At 38.8% G+C, this 18,978-nt stretch overlaps 1 protein-coding gene across 1 annotated transcript in view; it reads left to right on the forward strand.

The window, feature by feature from the left end:
• Nucleotides 1-18,082, forward strand: part of LOC307153911 (ADP-ribosyl cyclase/cyclic ADP-ribose hydrolase 1) — a 479,938-nt gene extending 461,856 nt beyond the window's left edge. The window contains exon 8 of the mRNA XM_079863707.1: nucleotides 17,889-18,082. Coding sequence (XP_079719833.1) covers nucleotides 17,889-17,964 — 76 coding nt within the window. The 3' untranslated portion in view covers nucleotides 17,965-18,082. The remainder of the gene's footprint in view (nucleotides 1-17,888) is intronic.
• The last annotated feature ends 896 nt before the right edge of the window (nucleotides 18,083-18,978 follow it).

Raw genomic sequence — 18,978 nt, forward strand, 5'->3', positions numbered from 1 at the left:
CCACCTGCTGGCAACAGGAAGTGACATGTTTAACACTGTTATGGACTCCTAATAACATATAAAAAAGTGCCAGCAAGTGCTAAACATGCTAACAACATAATAGAAGCATGCTAAAACATGCTAGCAAACTCTTAGCTAAGTGCTAAAGCATGCTATTATTGCAATTAAATAGGAATTTGCTGTAACTCAGGCATGGAATGTCCAATCTGCCCCAAACTTCACACTTTTGATAAGCGTTCTGTCCTGAACACATCTACATGAGAAAATTCAGGTATAGTAATAGCGCCACCTACTGGTAACAGGAAGTGTCATGTTTAACACGTTGATGCCATTCTAGCAACATGTTAAAAATGCCATTGACTTCTAAACATGCTAGAAACATGTTAAAACATGCTAGCAATACTTAGCTAAGTGCTAAAGCATGCTAATTCAATGAAACAGGATGTTGTTGTTACTCAAGAAGGCAATGTCCAATCTGCGCCAAACTTCACACATTTGATAAGAGTTATCTCTTGAACACATGTCCATGCTCATATTTAGTTATAGTCATAGCGCCACCTGCTGGCAACAGGAAGTGACGTTTAACACTGTTATGGACTCCTAATAACATATAAAAAAGTGCCAGCAAGTGTTAAACATGCTAACAACATACTAGAAACATGCTAAAACATGCTAGCAAACACTTAGCTAAGTGCTAAAGCATGCTATTGCTGCAATTAAATAGGAATTTGCTGTAACACAGGCATGGAATGTCCAATCTGCCTCAAACTTCACACGTTTGATAAGAGTCATGGCCTGAACACATCTACATGAGAATATTCAGTTATAGTAATAGCGCCACCTGCTGTCAACAGGAAGTGACATGTTTAACACTGTTGTGGTCTCCTAATAACATAAAAAAGAGCCAGCAAGTGCTAAACAGGTTAGCAACATACTAGAAACATGCTAGCAAACACTTAGCTAAGTGCTAAAGCATGCTATCACTGCAATTAAATAGGAATTTGCTGTAACCCAGGCATGGAATGTCCAATCTGCCCCAAACTTCACACGTTTGATAAGAATCATGGCCTGAACACATGTCTATGCTCAAATTCAGTTATAGTAATAGCATCACCTACTGGCAACAGGAAGTGACATGTTTAACACGTTGATGCCGTTCTAGCAACATGTTAAAAATGCCATTGACTTCTAAACATGCTAGAAACATGTTAAAACATGCTAGCAATACTTAGCTAAGTGCTAAAGCATGCTAATTCAATGAAACAGGACTTTGTTGTTACTCAAGAAGGCAATGTACAATCTACCCCAAACTTCACACGTTTGATAAGAGTTATCTCTTGAACACATGTCCATGCTCATATTTAGTTATAGTCATAGCGCCACCTGCTGGCAACAGGAAGTGACGTTTAACACTGTTCTTGACTCCTAATAACATATAAAAAAAAGGCCAGTAGGTGCTAAACATCCTACCAACATACTAGAGACATGCTAAAACATACTAGCAAACACTTAGCTAAGTGCTAAAGAATTATATTACTGCAATTAAATATGAATTTGCTGTAACTCAGGCATGGAATGTCCAATCTGCCCCAAACTTCACACTTTTGATAAGCGTTCTGTCCTGAACACATGACCATGCTCATATTCAGTTACAGTCATAGCGCCACCTGCTGGCAACAGGAAGTGACATGTTTAACACTGTTATGGACTCCTAATAACATATAAAAAAGTGCCAGCAAGTGCTAAACATGCTAACAACATACTAGAAGCATGCTAAAACATGCTAGCAAACTCTTAGCTAAGTGCTAAAGCATGCTATTATTGCAATTAAATAGGAATTTGCTGTAACTCAGGCATGGAATGTCCAATCTGCCCCAAACTTCACACTTTTGATAAGCGTTCTGTCCTGAACACATCTACATGAGAACATTCAGTTATAGTAATAGCGCCACCTACTGGTAACAGGAAGTGTCATGTTTAACACGTTGATGCCATTCTAGCAACATGTTAAAAATGCCATTGACTTCTAAACATGCTAGAAACATGTTAAAACATGCTAGCAATACTTAGCTAAGTGCTAAAGCATGCTAATTCAATGAAACAGGATGTTGTTGTTACTCAAGAAGGCAATGTCCAATCTGCGCCAAACTTCACACTTTTAATAAACGTTCTGTCCTGAACACATGACCATGCTCATATTCAGTTACAGTCATAGTGCCACCTGCTGGCAACAGGAAGTGACATGTTAAACACTGTTGTGGACATAAAAACATATAAAAAAGTGCCAGCAAGTGCTAAACATGCTAACAACATACTAGAAAAATGCTAAAACATGCTAGCAAACACTTAGCTAAGTGCTAAAGCATGCTATTGCTGCAATTAAATAGGAATTTGCTGTAACACAGGCATGGAATGTCCAATCTGCCTCAAACTTCACACGTTTGATAAGAGTCATGGCCTGAACACATCTACATGAGAATATTCAGTTATAGTAATAGCGCCACCTGCTGTCAACAGGAAGTGACATGTTTAACACTGTTGTGGTCTCCTAATAACATATAAAAAAGAGCCAGCAAGTGCTAAACAGGTTAGCAACATACTAGAAACATGCTAGCAAACACTTAGCTAAGTGCTAAAGCATGCTATCACTGCAATTAAATAGGAATTTGCTGTAACCCAGGCATGGAATGTCCAATCTGCCCCAAACTTCACACGTTTGATAAGAATCATGGCCTGAACACATGTCTATGCTCAAATTCAGTTATAGTAATAGCGCCACCTACTGGCAACAGGAAGTGACATGTTTAACACGTTGATGCCGTTCTAGCAACATGTTAAAAATGCCATTGAGTTCTAAACATGTTAGAAACATATTAAAACATGCTAGCAATACTTAGCTAAGTGCTAAAGCATGCTAATTCAATGAAACAGGACTTTGTTGTTACTCAAGAAGGCAATGTACAATCTACCCCAAACTTCACACGTTTGATAAGAGTTATCTCTTGAACACATGTCCATGCTCATATTTAGTTATAGTCATAGCGCCACCTGCTGGCAACAGGAAGTGATGTTTAACACTGTTCTTGACTCCTAATAACATATAAAAAAATGCCAGTAGGTGCTAAACATCCTACCAACATACTAGAGACATGCTAAAACATACTAGCAAACACTTAGCTAAGTGCTAAAGAATGATATTACTGCAATTAAATATGAATTTGCTGTAACTCAGGCATGGAATGTCCAATCTGCCCCAAACTTCACACTTTTGATAAGCGTTCTGTCCTGAACACATGACCATGCTTATATTCAGTTACAGACATAGCGCCACCTGCTGGCAACAGGAAGTGACATGTTTAACACTGTTATGGACTCCTAATAACATATAAAAAAGTGCCAGCAAGTGTTAAACATGCTAACAACATATTATAAACATGCTAAAACATGCTAGCAAACTCTTAGCTAAGTGCTAAAGCATGCTATTATTGCAATTAAATAGGAATTTGCTGTAACTCTGGCATGGAATGTCCAATCTGCCCCAAACTTCACACTTTTGATAAGAGTCATGGCCTGAATACATCTACATGAGAATGTTCATTTATAGTAATAGCGCCACCTACTGGCAACAGGAAGTGACATGTTTAACACGTTGATGCCGTTCTAGCAACATGTTAAATGCCATTGAGTTCTAAACATGCTAGAAACATGTTAAAACATGCTAACAATGCTTAGCTAAGTGCTAAAGAATGCTAATTCAATGAAACATGACTTTTTTGTTACTCAAGAAGGCAATTTCCAATTTGCACCAAACTTCACACGTTTGATAAGAGTTCTGTCCTGAACACACATCCATGCTCATATTCAGCAATAGTCATAACGCCACCTACTGGCAACAGAAACTGACATGGTTAACACAGTAATGCAGTACTAACCACATAATTATTGTGTACTAAGCATGCTAGAAACAGACTAAACATGCTAGCAACACTTAGCTGAGTCATGAAGCATGCTATTATCACCATTATACAAAACATTTTGTTACTAACTTTGACATACTCTTACTATATATACCTCCTTAAATGTACATTTCCCAACCATGCTCTGTCTTCCTAAAGCCACCGAGTGTTGATGGCACGGGTGCGAGGGCCCTTTCATCGCTGCTTGCAGCTTTAATTATTATTATTATTCTTATTTTTCTGTCAAACTTTCGGGCACTTTTGGGGCCTTTAACATGCTCGAAAACTCTTGAAATTTTGCACACAGGTCAGAACCTGCGGCCATCAGGGCCGGGCTGAAGCTGATATCCGGGCGTGGCAGGGGGGCTCAACAGCGCCCCCTTGAACGGGGTCCAAAAACTTGGTCCATAAATCAGACACGCTTGCATGTAATAATATGAAACTCAATACACATATAGATCTCATCGGGCCAAACAACTTTCGTACTTTTACTTTTTACGCCAGCCCAACAGGAAGTCGGCTATTATGGGTTGTTTGGAAACGCATGCTGTGGAATTTAATGTACTCCTCCTAGGGAATTCATCCATTCGCCTCCAAACTCAGTCAGCATGAAGTCAAGACATTGAAGATGCTAAATTGCGGACGGATTTTTGATATCTCGAACGGTTTGGCCGTGGCGAGGACACGAATTTATGGCGAATAATGGAAACAGGAAGTGTGTTATAACTTCTGCATACATTAACTGATCTTGATTAAACTTCAGCAGTGTGTTCGTTGTAAGAGGCCGATCACATGGATGTGACTATTGTGAGTCAAAGTTATAGCGCCACCAACTGGCAGCAGGAAGTGTGTCCCTTTCAAAATGCTTTGAAATCACCCTCTTATTTTTACCCGATTTGCTTCAAACTTTATGTGTATAATGTAAACACATGGCAGATGTAGACCTGTGAAAGGATTTTTGATATCTTTAATACTGTTGCCATGGCAACGCTTTAAACTTTAATATTATTTTTTGATGCTTTTGAGACTCTTAACATACTTGAAATTGGATGAAACTCGACAGACACATCACACTTATTAGCCCGTAGACTTGTGCAAAGTTTCAGAAACGGGCGTTGTGAGGGGCTCAGTAGCGCCACCTTTAGTCATAAGTGGGGGGGGTTAGTTTTATCAACAGCAACAAAACTTGGTATGTGTATTGTTCTCATCAAGACGGACAACTTTCTAATTTACATTAACGATCTCCGACAAACAGGAAGAGAGATATTCTGGTTTGAATGTGGATTTTCTGAAGAATTTTCACTCCCTCTCTTTGTGTCTCTGTGTGTGTGAGGGGAGGGGGGGATTTGACTATTGCTTTTATATTGTTAATCAAGGTTTCAGGGACTTTTGGGGTCCTTAACCCTCTGGGGTCTGGGGTGTTTTTGGGGTCCTTGAGATGTTCTGACATGCCCTGACATTTGTGCTTTTTTCAGTTGCTTATAAACATATTAATGGCAAAAAAAAATTACACACTATTTAGCACAAACAGGGCTACCATAATATGTGAACAACAAGAATGTACATGTCTGCATTTTTGAGAGAATAATGTTTATGCGTGGTTATTGAAAAAACTAAAAACTAAAGTTTCTGAAATAAGGCCACAAAACACATACTAAATATGTGGCAATAAGACTTTTGACTAATGGATGTCATCGCCTAGTGTTTTTTCTTCAAAATGATATGAAAATCATCCTGCCTAATCATCCACAAAAAAACGATACATTGATTTTAGTTTTGTGAAACACTTTTAGTTTGGAAAGCCAATATGCGGATGGGGCGTAAACGCTCCAACAGCATCATGCATATGTAGTAGTTCACACCTGGTGAGACTACGTCCCTGCATACTTAATGAGCCATTCATTCAGGTGACGTGTCACCTATAGCTAACTTAAATATACAAGCTTCATAAAAATGATCATTCTAGGAGAAAATTTCAGATGGCATTTAGAGGCTTTTGCATCTGAACTCTTCAAATATACACACACACACATATATATATGCATGCACATACATACTTTATAATCTTTTCAAAACTAGTCAACGTCTTTCAAAACTAAAGTATACATTTTATCATACGTATTTCAAAGTAAAGGATTCATTAGTTAGTTGATGACTTTATTTTTGACAAAACACATACAGTATATATTCCTCATCTCAGTATAGCAATAGAGTTTGCTAAAAGCTGTTCATTCAATACAGCAGTATTTGAAAATCGATCATATTTTGTAAAATTACATTTATATTTGCATTTATGTCAAAACCTAGACACTTTTAAACATCAAAAGGACATTTATTAATATGTATTCGTGTCAAAATGACAAATAAACAGATTTTCCTATTCAATTTTGCATGGAAACGCTTCCAAGACGCTTGCGTGTCGCGTGAAAAATAGGCGTCGGTTCTATTTCTAGAATGCACGCGTTTTCCACGCGGCTCGTGCCGCGCCTGAGACGCGCGTCTCACACAGGCAGTATGCAAACTCTAAACTGTTAACATGGATGGGAGCCGAAATAAAAACGGACACGCCACGCAGCTGAGACGCTTACGCCACGCATCCAGTGTTTCACCGGCCTTATCCAGCGGATGTGGGCGTTTCACAGGTTTGTATGGATCACTTACATTTGCGTTTGAATAGCGCGCGGTCTCCGTAGGCGGAGTCACATTAAAACTTAATTAGCTGAGATGAGAACGACTGACATCTCTCTCTTTACATACATATTATATAAACTGTGAATATTTGTTTTTTATAAAAATTACTTCATTTGAAAGAAGATAATTCAAGCTTCATGCCTGTGTGACTGTATGCCTGTTTGACTGAGTATTCGCTGAGTTACAGTTCATTTTCGGACGCGTTTCAGAATTGACTTCACTGACGGAGAGTAGGCAGAACTCGCATCATGTTTATTTTTCTTTATTTGGCGAAAAGCACAACACTTTGTTTTTATTATGAGCATACACAAAAAAAATACACACTAAACAGGATCGATTGATGTATAACACAAGCATATAAGATAAAAATTAATTTTTTATTTTTATTTTTTTTTTGCACTCATACGGAAAAAAACGAGCCTATCGCGCCGGCGCGATAGCCGACCTCAGGGGGTTAACGTGCTCAAAAACTCTTGAAACTTTGCACACAAGTCAGAAACCCCTGCCATCAGGGACAGGCTGAAGCTGGTACCCGGGCGTGGCAGGGGGGCTCAACAGCGCCCCCTTGAATGGTGTCCCAAAACTTGGTCCATAGATCAAACACGCTTGCATGAATTAATATGAAACTTGGTACACATATAGATCTCATCGGGCCGAACAACTTTCCCCCGGTCAAGTTTTACGCCAGCCCAACAGGAAGTCGGCTATTATGGGTTGTTTGGAAAACGCTTGCTGTGGAATGCGAAGTACTCCTCCTAGAGAATTCATCCAATCCCCACCAAACTCGGTGTGCATGAAGTCAAGACATTGAGGATTCTAAATTGCGGACGGATTTTTGATATCTCGAACGGTTTGGCCGTGGCGAGGAAACGAATTTATGGCGAGAAAAGAGAAACACGAAGTGGAATAACTTATGCATACATTAACTGATCTTGATGAAACTTCAGCAGTGTGTTCGTGGTAAGAGGCAGATCAGATGGATGTAACTATTGTGAGTCAAAGTTACAGCGCCACCAACTGGCAGCAGGAAGTGTGTCACTTTCAACATGCTTTTGACAAAAGTGGGCGGGTTAGTTTTAACTACAGTAAAAAAAAAAAAGTTTGTATATTGTACTCATCAAGCCGGACAACTTTCTAATTTACATTCATTAATTCCGGCCATCTGGAAGTCAGATATTTTGGTCTGAATGTGGATTTTTTGGATATTTCAGACTCTGAGTTTTTAGTTACTCCTCCTTATACATAGGGCTATACTGCCCTCTTGTGTTCAAAATCAGGTAGGCCTATTGTATCTATATAAAAATATACTAGGTAATATGTGACTTTGAGAATATTTTACCACCGGTTAATCGACGTGTGACACCAGTGGCGGCTTTTGAATCACCAACTTAAAAATGAAAGTAAAATATGTTCGTCCGCACTGACATTGATAGTGGTTGAGCAAGCATTTCAAATGAATTCCTATGGAAGTAGGAATTAACTGAAAAACATTCCTCGCTCGTTCCTCGCCGTGGACGCGCACCGTTATGAATGCCCGTGCAGCCGTGAGCATTTTAGTTTAATTTTAAAATTACCGCCTTTCGGGGGGTGGATTGCTTGAAATTATTTTACAAAAGCACAATGTTGTGTTTTATTGCGACTGTACACAAATATAAGTTAACACTTTGCAGTTTGAATGTCGTCCTGTATAATGACGGAGTATGTTTTTATGTGTCCACTGTTCAAACGCGCCCACGCCACACACACACACACACACACACGGTTTACTATCTTTGTGGGGACTCTCCATAGCCTTAATTTTTTTTATACTGTATAAACTGTATATGCTATCTCCTCACACTAACCCTACCCCTAAACCTACCTATCACAGAAAACTTTCTGCATTTTTACATTTCCAAAAAAACTCATTCTGTATGATTTATAAGCTTGTTTACCCATGGGGACCTCTATTTAGGTCCCCACTGTGACACGAGTCCCCATGAGTCTGTATGCATTCAGGTTGAAGTCCCCACCGGGATAGAAAAACATGAACACACACACACACACACACACACACACACATTCCAGCATTGTAATCTTGACTTCGCAGCCTGTTCATTATGGCCCTCATAAAATATAATAATAAAATAGTCAACCTAACATATAACAATTACACTGCTCTAAATAGTCAGTAGTACAATTCATACATTCACAGTAAGCACCGCTCCACTGTGGTGTTTCCAAGCACATTTTTGCGCTTGTGAAGAGGATGATTTTTTCCGTCGATATTGGAACACGAGTGAAGAACAAAGCCTATAATAAAGAATAGTTTAGCATCCAAATACATCGCAAATGTTGAAACATTTTGATTCTAATGAGTGGGTTACGTGAGCCCAACACTGCTTTCTTTCATTTTTATTTTTACATTAAATTTAAAGGATTTGTTGTGGAATATTTTGAGTGTATCATAAAATCAGAATAAGGTAAGTCAAGCAATATTTTTGGTCTTTAATATATATATATATATATATATATATATATATATATATATAAATATAGCTGCGAGCAGCGATGAAGGGCCAAAGCCGGCGGTACTGCCACCCCGGTGCCTTTAGGTAACTAAAGGCACCGGGGTTGCGGTGCCACCGGCTTGGGCCCGTAATCGCTGCTCGCAGCTATATTTATATATATATATATATATATATTTATTCTTATTTTTCTGTCAACCTTTCGGGCACTTTTGAGACCCTTAACGTGCTCGAAAACTCTTGAAACTTTGCACACGGGTCAGAACCCGCGGCCATCAGGGCCGGGCTGAAGCTGGTACCCGGGCGTGGCAGGGGGGCTCGACAGCGCCCCCTTGAACGGGGTCCGAAAACTTGGTCCATAAATCAGACACGCTTGCATGTAATAATATGAAACTCGGTACATATATAGATCTCATCGGGCCGAACAACTTTCGTACTTTTACTTTTTACGCCAGCCCAACAGGAAGTCGGCTATTATGGGTTGTTTTGAAACGCATGCTGTGGAATTTAATGTACTCCTCCTAGAGAATTCATCCAATCGCCTCCAAACTCGGTCAGCATGAAGTCAAGACATTGAGGATGCTAAATTGCGGACGGATTTTTGATATCTCGAACGGTTTGGCCGTGGCAAGGAAACGAATTTATGGCGAATAAGGGACACAGGAAGTGTGTTATAACTTCAGTATACATTATCTGATCTTGATGAAACTTCAGCAGTGTGTTCGTTGTAAGAGGCCGAACACAAGGATGTGACTATTGTGAGTCAAAGTTATAGCGCCACCAACTGGCAGCAGGAAGTGTGTCACTTTCAAAATGCTTTGAAATCACTCTCTTATTTTTACCCGATTTGCTTCAAACTTTATGTGTATAATGTAGACACACGGCAGATGTAGACCTGTGAAAGGATTGTTGATATCTTAGATACTGTTGCCATGGCAACACATCAAACTTTAATATTCTTTTTTGATGCTTTTGAGACTCTTAACATACTTGAAATTGCATGAAACTCGACAGACACATCACACTTATTATCCAGTAGACATGGGCAAAGTTTCAGAAACGGGCGTGGTAAGGGACACAGGAAGTGTGTTATAACTTCAGTATACATTATCTGATCTTGATGAAACTTCAGCAGTGTGTTCGTTGTAAGAGGCCGAACACAAGGATGTGACTATTGTGAGTCAAAGTTATAGCGCCACCAACTGGCAGCAGGAAGTGTGTCACTTTCAAAATGCTTTGAAATCACTCTCTTATTTTTACCCGATTTGCTTCAAACTTTATGTGTATAATGTAGACACACGGCAGATGTAGACCTGTGAAAGGATTGTTGATATCTTAGATACTGTTGCCATGGCAACACATCAAACTTTAATATTCTTTTTTGATGCTTTTGAGACTCTTAACATACTTGAAATTGCATGAAACTCGACAGACACATCACACTTATTATCCAGTAGACATGGGCAAAGTTTCAGAAACGGGCGTGGTGAGGGGCTCAGTAGCGCCACCTTTAGTCAAAAATGGGGGCTTAGTTTTACCTAGAATCACAAAACTTGGTATGTATATTGTTCTTATCGAGCCGGACAACTTTCTAATTTACACTTATTAGCTCAAAGCAACAGAAAGTCAGATATTTTGGTTTGAATGTGATTTTCTGGAGAATTTTCTCTCTGTCTCTGAGTGTGTGAGGGGTGGGGGTGATTTGTCAGTTGAGTGAGATTTACTTTTTCATTTGTTTTTCAAGGTTTCTGGGGCTTTTGGGTCCCTAAACGTGCTCGTAAACTCTTGAAACTTTGCACACAGGTCAGAACCCGCGGCCATCAGGGCGGGGCTGAATCTGGTAGCCGGGCGTGGCAGGGGGGCTCAACAGCGCCCCCTTGAACGGGGTTCTAAAACTTGGTCCATATATCAAACACGCTTGCATGAATTAATTTGAAACTCGGTACACATATAGATCTCATCGGGCCGAACTACTTTCGTGCTCTAAGTTTTACGCCAGCCCAACAGGAAGTCGGCTATTTAGGGTTGTTTGGAAACGCTTGCTGTGGAATTTAATGTACTCCTCCTAGGAAATACATCGATTCGCCTCCAAACTCGGTCAGCGTGAAGTCAAGACATTGAGGATGCTAAATTGCGGACGGATTTTTGATATCTCGAACGGTTTGGCTGTGGCGAGGAAACGAATTAATGGCGAGAAAAGAGAAACACGAAGTGTTATAACTAATGCATACATTAACTGATCTTGATGAAACTTCAGCAGTTTGTTCATGGTAAGAGGCCGATCAGATGGATGTAACTATTGTGTGTCAAAGTTAAAGCGCCACCAACTGGCAGCAGGAAATGTGTCACTTTCAAAATGCTTTTGACAAAAGTGGGGGGGGTCGTTTTACCTACAGTAGCACAACTCAGTACGTATGTTGATCTCATCGACCCGGACAACTTTCTAATTTAAAGTCATTAGCTCCGACCATCAGGAAGTCAGATATTTTGGTTTGAATGTGGATTTTTTGCAAAATCAGCCTCCAAAAGGCACTAAAAGCCTCAAATCTTCTAAAAATGTAATTTTATACCATTTATTTCTATATAAAAGTATACAAATATCACAACTAAACCCATTTTATTCTGTTTTTAAAAATTATTTTATTCTAATTTTATTCAAAATTTTAAAACAGTAAAGTAAAAAAAAAATTCAAGTCATACATAGGGCTATACTGCCCTCTTGTGTCCAAAAGGACATCAAAATAATATATAAAACTTTTTACCAGCTAGGCCAATAATGTATTTAAATATACATTTATTAGGTATGTGTCTGAGGATATTTTCCCACCGGTTAATCGACGTGTGTGACACGAGCGGGTGCTTTTAAATCGCTAATATAAAAGTGAAAGAAAAATACGGACGTCCGCACGGACATTTATAATGGTGCACACACAAATCACACACACGTTGGAAAGAATTATGCTTTTAAACAACACTAAACCGCCATTAGATGTCGCCAAGTGACCGTCTTAATGAGCGAGTCATTGATTAATTCGTTCAAACGATTCGTAATCCATAAACATATACAGATCCATAAACATGGATCCATAAACATCCAATCCATAAACATAAACAGATGTTTATGGATTGATCATTCAATCTTTGAGTCAACCAATTCGTTCAAAATGCTGAATCATTCAGTTATGAGAAAACACGTTCCTGTGAGATGCGTTCTTCTGTGATCTTTGTTTAACTATTTTCGCTGCTGAAACAGAACAAAAACAGTCAATATTGTATCTAAAATGTAAATGACTTCATTTTAACTGTTAATATCCTGTTATATGAAATCAATGTCACAGTTTCAATTGTGATTGTATTCAGGAAAAGTTAGGTACGGAGAGCGAGCGATTTCAACGAAATCAGAACTAAACCCATTTTATTCTTTTATTATTATTATTATTATTCAATTTAAGAATTATGTTTGAGTTTAAAAAAAGCCAGAATGTTTTAGTCCAAAAAATAAATAAATCATGCCATGGATTGCTTGAAATTAATTTTTTTTATTATATTTATTTTTTCGTTTTGGCTTTGTTTATAGTTTATTTTTTATTTTTTATTCTTGTTCCCTTCTGAATATCATTACATTTAAAGGATTTGTTGTGGAATATTTTGAGTGTATCATAAAATCTGAATATTATCTCGATTTAGTGATCCCCTACTTATTATTTTATTTTTTTCTTTGTTCTAATCAGGTCAGGCAAGTAAAATTATCTGTGTCTTGTCCCTTAAATTTATATATATGTATGTATGTATGTGTGTGTGTGTATATATATATATATATATATATATATATATATATATATATATATATATGTGTGTGTGTGTGTGTGTGTGTGTATATATATATATATAAATATAAATATAGCTGTGAGCAGCGATGGAGGGCCAAAGCCGGCGGTACCGCCACCCTGGCACCAGGATTGTGGTGCCACCGGCTTGGGCCCGTAATCGCTGCTCGCAGCTATATTTATTCTTATTTTTTTGTCAACCTTTCGGGCACTTTTGGGGCCCTTAACATGCTCGAAAACTCTTGAAACTTTGCACACAGGTCAGAACCCGCGGCCATCAGGGCCGGGCTAAAGCTGGTACCCGGGCGTGGCAGGGGAGCTCAACAGCGCCCCCTGGAACAGCATCCAAAAACTTGGTCCATAAATCAAACACGCTTGCATGTAATAATATGAAACTCGGTACACATATAGATCTCATTGGGCCGAACAACTTTCATGCTCTAAGTTTTATGCCAGCCCAACAGGAAGTCGGCTATTCAGGGTTGTTTGAAAAACGCATGCTGTGGAATTTAATGTACTCCTCCTACAGAATTCATCCGATCCCCACCAAACTCGGTCAGCGTGAAGTCAAGACATTGAGGATGCTAAATTGCGGACGGATTTTTGATATCTCGAACGGTTTGGCCGTGGCGAGGAAACGAATTTATGGCGAGAAAAGAGAAACAGGAAGTGTGTTATAACTTCTGCATACATTAACTGATCTTGATAAAACTTCAGCAGTGTGTTCGTTTTCAGAGGCCGATCACATTGATGTGACTATTGTGAGTCAAAGTTATAGCGCCACCAACTGGCAGCAGGAAGTGTGTCACTTTCAAAATTCTTTGAAGTCACCCTCTTATGTTTACCCGATTTGCTTCAAACTTTATGTGTATAATGTAGACACACGGCAGATGTAGACCTGTGAAAGGATTATTGATATCTTAGATACTGTTGCCGTGGCAACGCATCAAACTTTAATATTCTTTTCGGATGCGTTTGAGACTCTTAGCATGCTTGAAATTGGATGAAACTCGACAGATATATCACATTTATTAGCCAGTAGACATGTGAAAAGCTTCAGAAACGGGCGTGGCAGGGGGGCTCAACAGCGCCCCCTTGAACGGGGTCTGAAAACTTGGTCCATATATCAAACACGCTTGCATGAATTAATATGAAACTCGGTACACATATAGATCTCATCGGGCCGAACAACTTTCCCTCTGTCAAGTTTCACGCCAGCCCAACAGGAAGTCGGCTATTATGGGTTGTTTGGAAAACGCTTGCTGTGGAATGTGAACTACTCCTCCTAGAGAATTAATTAAATCCCCATCAAACTCGGTGTGCATAAAGTCAAGACATTGAGGATGCTAAATTGCGGACGGATTTTTGATATCTCAAACGGTTTGGCCGTAGCGAGGAAACAAATTTATGGCGAGAAAAGAGAAACACGAAGTGGTATAACTTCTGCATACATTAACTGATCTTGATGAAACTTCAGCAGTGTGTTCGTGGTAAGAGGTCAATCAGATGGATGTAACTATTGTGAGTCAAAGTTATAGCGCCACCAACTGGTAGCAGGAAGTGTGTCACTTTCAAAATGCTTTTGACAAAATTGGGGGGGTTACTTTTACCCACAGTTAAAAAAATCAGTATGTATATTGGTCTCATCGAGCCGGACAACTTTCTAATTTACAGTCATTAGCTCCGACCAACTGGAAGTCAGATATTTTGGTTTGAATGTAGATTTTTTGGATATTTCAGACTCTTTAGCTACTCCTCCTAAGTGGTTTATTTTATTCACACCAAACTTTTTCAACATGATGAAAATACATTAAAGATGCTAAATTGTGAATTGATATTAAATATCTCAAACGGTTTTGCTATGGCGAGGGATTAAAGGAATGTCAAAAAAGGAAACACTAAAAGCCTCATATCTTCTAAAAATGTAATTGTACGCCATTTATTTCTATATAAAATGATACAAATATCAGAACTAAACCCATTTTATTCTTTTTTTTATTTAAGAATTATGTTTAAGTTAAGTTAAGTTTAAAAACAGCCAGAATAGTTGTTTAGTCCAAAAAATAAATAAATCAAGTCATTCATAGTGCTATGCTGCCCTCTTGTGCCCTCTTGCTGCCCTCTTGTGTTTTTATGTGTCCACTGTTCAATCGCGCCCGCACCACACACACACACGTGCGCACACACACACACACACATTCCAGCATTGCAATCTTGACATCGCAGCCTGTTCATTATAGCCTTAATAAAATATAATAATAAAATAGTCAACCTAACATATAAAAATTACACTGCTCTGTTTAAATAGTCAGTAGTACAATTCGTACCATTCACAGTAAGCACTGCTCCACTGTGATGTTTCCAAGCACATTTTTGCGCGTGTGAAGAGGATGATTTTTTCCGTCGATATTGGAACGTGAGTGAAGTACAAAGCCTATGATAAAGAATAGTTTAGCATCCAAATACATTGCAAATGTTAAAACATTTTGATTAGCTAGTTACGTGAGCCTGGACACACTGCTTACTTTTGTTTTCATTTTTATTTTATTTCGTTTTGGCTTGTTTATAGTTATTTTTTTATTCTTGTTCCGTTCTGAATATCATTAAATTTAAAGGATTTGTTGTGGAATATTTTGAGTGTATCATAAAATCAGAATAATTCTCTCGTTTTAGTGATTCCCTAGTTATCTTTTTATTTTATTTTTTTCATTGTTCTAATCAGGCCAGGCAAGTAAAATTCTCTGTCTTGTCCCTTAAATTATATATATATATATATATTGATTGATTCATATATATATATTGATTGATTGATACATTGATTCAACAAGGTGCTGAAAGCATTCTTTAGAAATGTTGGCCCATATTGATAGGATAGCATCTTGCAGTTGATGGAGATTTGTGGGATGCACATCCAGGCCACGAAGCTCCCGTTCCACCACATCCCAAAGATGCTCTATTGAGTTGAGATCTGGTGACTGTGGGGGCCATTTTAGTACAGTGAACTCATTGTCATGTTCAAGAAACCAATTTGAAATGATTCGAGCTTTGTGACATGGTGCATTATCCTGCTGGAAGTAGCCATCAGAGGATGGGTACATGGTGGTCATAAAGGGATGGACATGGTCAGAAACAATGCTCAGGTAGGCCGTGGCATTTAAACGATGCCCAATTGGCACTAAGGGGCCTAAAGTGTGCCAAGAAAACATCCCCCACACCATTACACCACCACCACCAGCCTGCACAGTGGTAACAAGGCATGATGGATCCATGTTCTCATTCTGTTTACACCAAATTCTGACTCTACCATCTGAATGTCTCAACAGAAATCGAGACTCATCAGACCAGGCAACATTTTTCCAGTCTTCAACTGTCCAATTTTGGTGAGCTTGTGCAAATTGTAGCCTCTTTTTCCTATTTGTAGTGGAGATGAGCGGTGGGGTCTTCTGCTGTTGTAGCCCATCCACCTCAAGGTTGTGCGTGTTGTGGCTTCACAAATGCTTTGCTGCATACCTCGGTTGTAACGAGTGGTTATTTCAGTCAAAGTTGCTCTTCTATCAGCTTGAATTAGTCGGCCCATTCTCCTCTGACCTCTAGCATCAACAAGGCATTTTCGCCCACAGGACTGCCGCATACTGGATGTTTTTCCCTTTTCACACCATTCTTTGTAAACCCTAGAAATGGTTGTGCGTGAAAATCCCAGTAACTGAACAGATTGTGAAATACTCAGACCGGCCCGTCTGGCACCAACAACCATGCCACGCTCAAAATGGCTTAAATCACCTTTCTTTCCCATTCTGACATTCAGTTTGGAGTTCAGGAGATTGTTCTTTGGTCATTGCTCTGCAATGGCGTTATTCAATCAGGCTTCAGTATTCTCGGAGAAAGGAAATTCCCCATAGCGTCAGCTACTGGTGCAATGTTGAGTGGACCAAACTCAAAAGGGAACACTCAGTAAGACACAAATTCTACACAGTATTTACTACACAGGGCATGGCAGAAAGCCAACAGCACTCAAAAAGACTCTCTTGTAATGTTTTTGCAGACATAATTGTTCATATGACTGTTTTAAATAGTGTAACTGCCACACATACAACATTACTACCATACTGACAATACTACCATTTAAAAAATACAGTGGAATTGGCAGTATTTTGAAGCTTCTATTTCAATGCTACCCAGATATCCTACCTCTCCTGGAAGTTCCTGGAGTCTCCCGTATATTGATAGCGCCCTGACGCCTGCAAATTGTATACAATATTCCTGAAATTGAGTGACTGAGAGAGAGGTCCTGTTTCCACCTGGTATTAAGATGCATTTTTGGAGATCCAATCACAACTGGTCAGCCAAGACACATTACCGTTTAAATCTGGTGTAAACTTTGGTGCACAAATACAAACCCGAGTTACATGGCTTACACAAAATTAATATAATATAATTATGTTATTGTACTTTAAAATGATGCCAAACAATACTTAAATGCTGTACACAAACACTGTGATGTGCCATGTTTTTTTGTTTTTTTTCTACACGTGTTACATACGTGTGCCAATACAATGTAAACAAACCCATTTTGGCATTGTTAATTGGAAAATCAAAGCTGGTGCTCTGAAAATCTGGCCTACCTCACAACTTTGCATTGTTTTAGGATTAGGGGTAGGGTTGTGGGTTAGTCCTACCTCACAAATCCTGATGGTATTTCCTGACAATATGTGCTACATACAGTATGGGCCGGGGTATATGGAAAAAGGGCTTACTTGGCTGGCTTATGAAGCGCATTCAAACCAAGTTCTTAGCTCTGCATTCTCATTTACTGCATGAAATGTATACATGATATCAATGGTAATGCAATTATATACAATTAGCAATAGCTAACATTAATTTTTTTCCCTTGTATCTTTTCTAAACAGGACACTGACAATTCTGCAGTGTATGAAGAATCCCAGATGGGCAACCAGTCAAAGATGTTTCAACAACCTCTTCTAATGTATAAACATACACTTGAAAAAAATATCAGTATGTATTACAGCAGTTAGAATTTTGGGGAAAATGTATTTCATCCTTCATCAATTAGATTATAGATAGTTCTGTTCCTGGATACTGACTGGCCAAAACTATGTAATAAATTTAAGTGCTATGCAAAATAAAATGTAATAAAATCAAGTGCTATGAGTCTCAAGATGGCCCTTTCTGCCACTTAATCAACTTAAATCAGTATAAATTGAACAGAATTGAACAGCACAATGCTTATAAACAAGATATGATAAAGTTTAAATGGTTGGTCATAGTAACCTACGTCACTGTGCTACTAATAATTACAGTACAATGTGGCCCAGTCGGGATGTATTGGGGCCGTCTATGTGGAGTTAGAGGCTGTTTACATCAACGCCAAAGAAGAATTATACATTTTATTATCTATAATAATGGACTTTTTCACAAAGGAGTAAATCATCAAAATCGGCATATAAAACGACAAAAAAAGAATGCGTGCTGGATATATCTTTTTAACTCTGCTGTTACTCTCATTAAATTTACATCTAAACCACAGACCAACAACAGCCGGTTTGAGAGTTCTTGTGGCACATGGACTTGCTTACGGTACACTTTGCTTCGCTAGTGTGTTGCAGAGTAGTCTGGATTCTATAAAACTTCCAAAGACAGATATGAATAACACAGATGCCTTGCTGTTGAAAAATACGTCGTCTGTGTCCCCTTTACAAGTTTTGATTTAGGTTGGATTCAAGCGTAGCCTAAATCCTGCGATTGTGAAACAGCATCAACTTAAACTCTTTTCAAAAATACAAAGTTCTGTCATGAAACTCTAGATGGCGCACGCTAATAGGTCCTTACCTCAACCTGATTGCAATCACATCATCATCTATAGGGCACAGCTGATTGGTTCCTGCAGTATCAGTAGCCAATGAGCTTGCTTGCTCAACCTTCAAATACTTGGGTTGCCTTAGCCAGTGTTGGGAAAGTTCACTTTCTACATGAACTAGT

The sequence above is a fragment of the Squalius cephalus genome (assembly GCF_949319135.1).
Source record: "Squalius cephalus genome assembly, chromosome: 25".
Lineage (NCBI taxonomy): Eukaryota > Metazoa > Chordata > Actinopteri > Cypriniformes > Leuciscidae > Squalius > Squalius cephalus.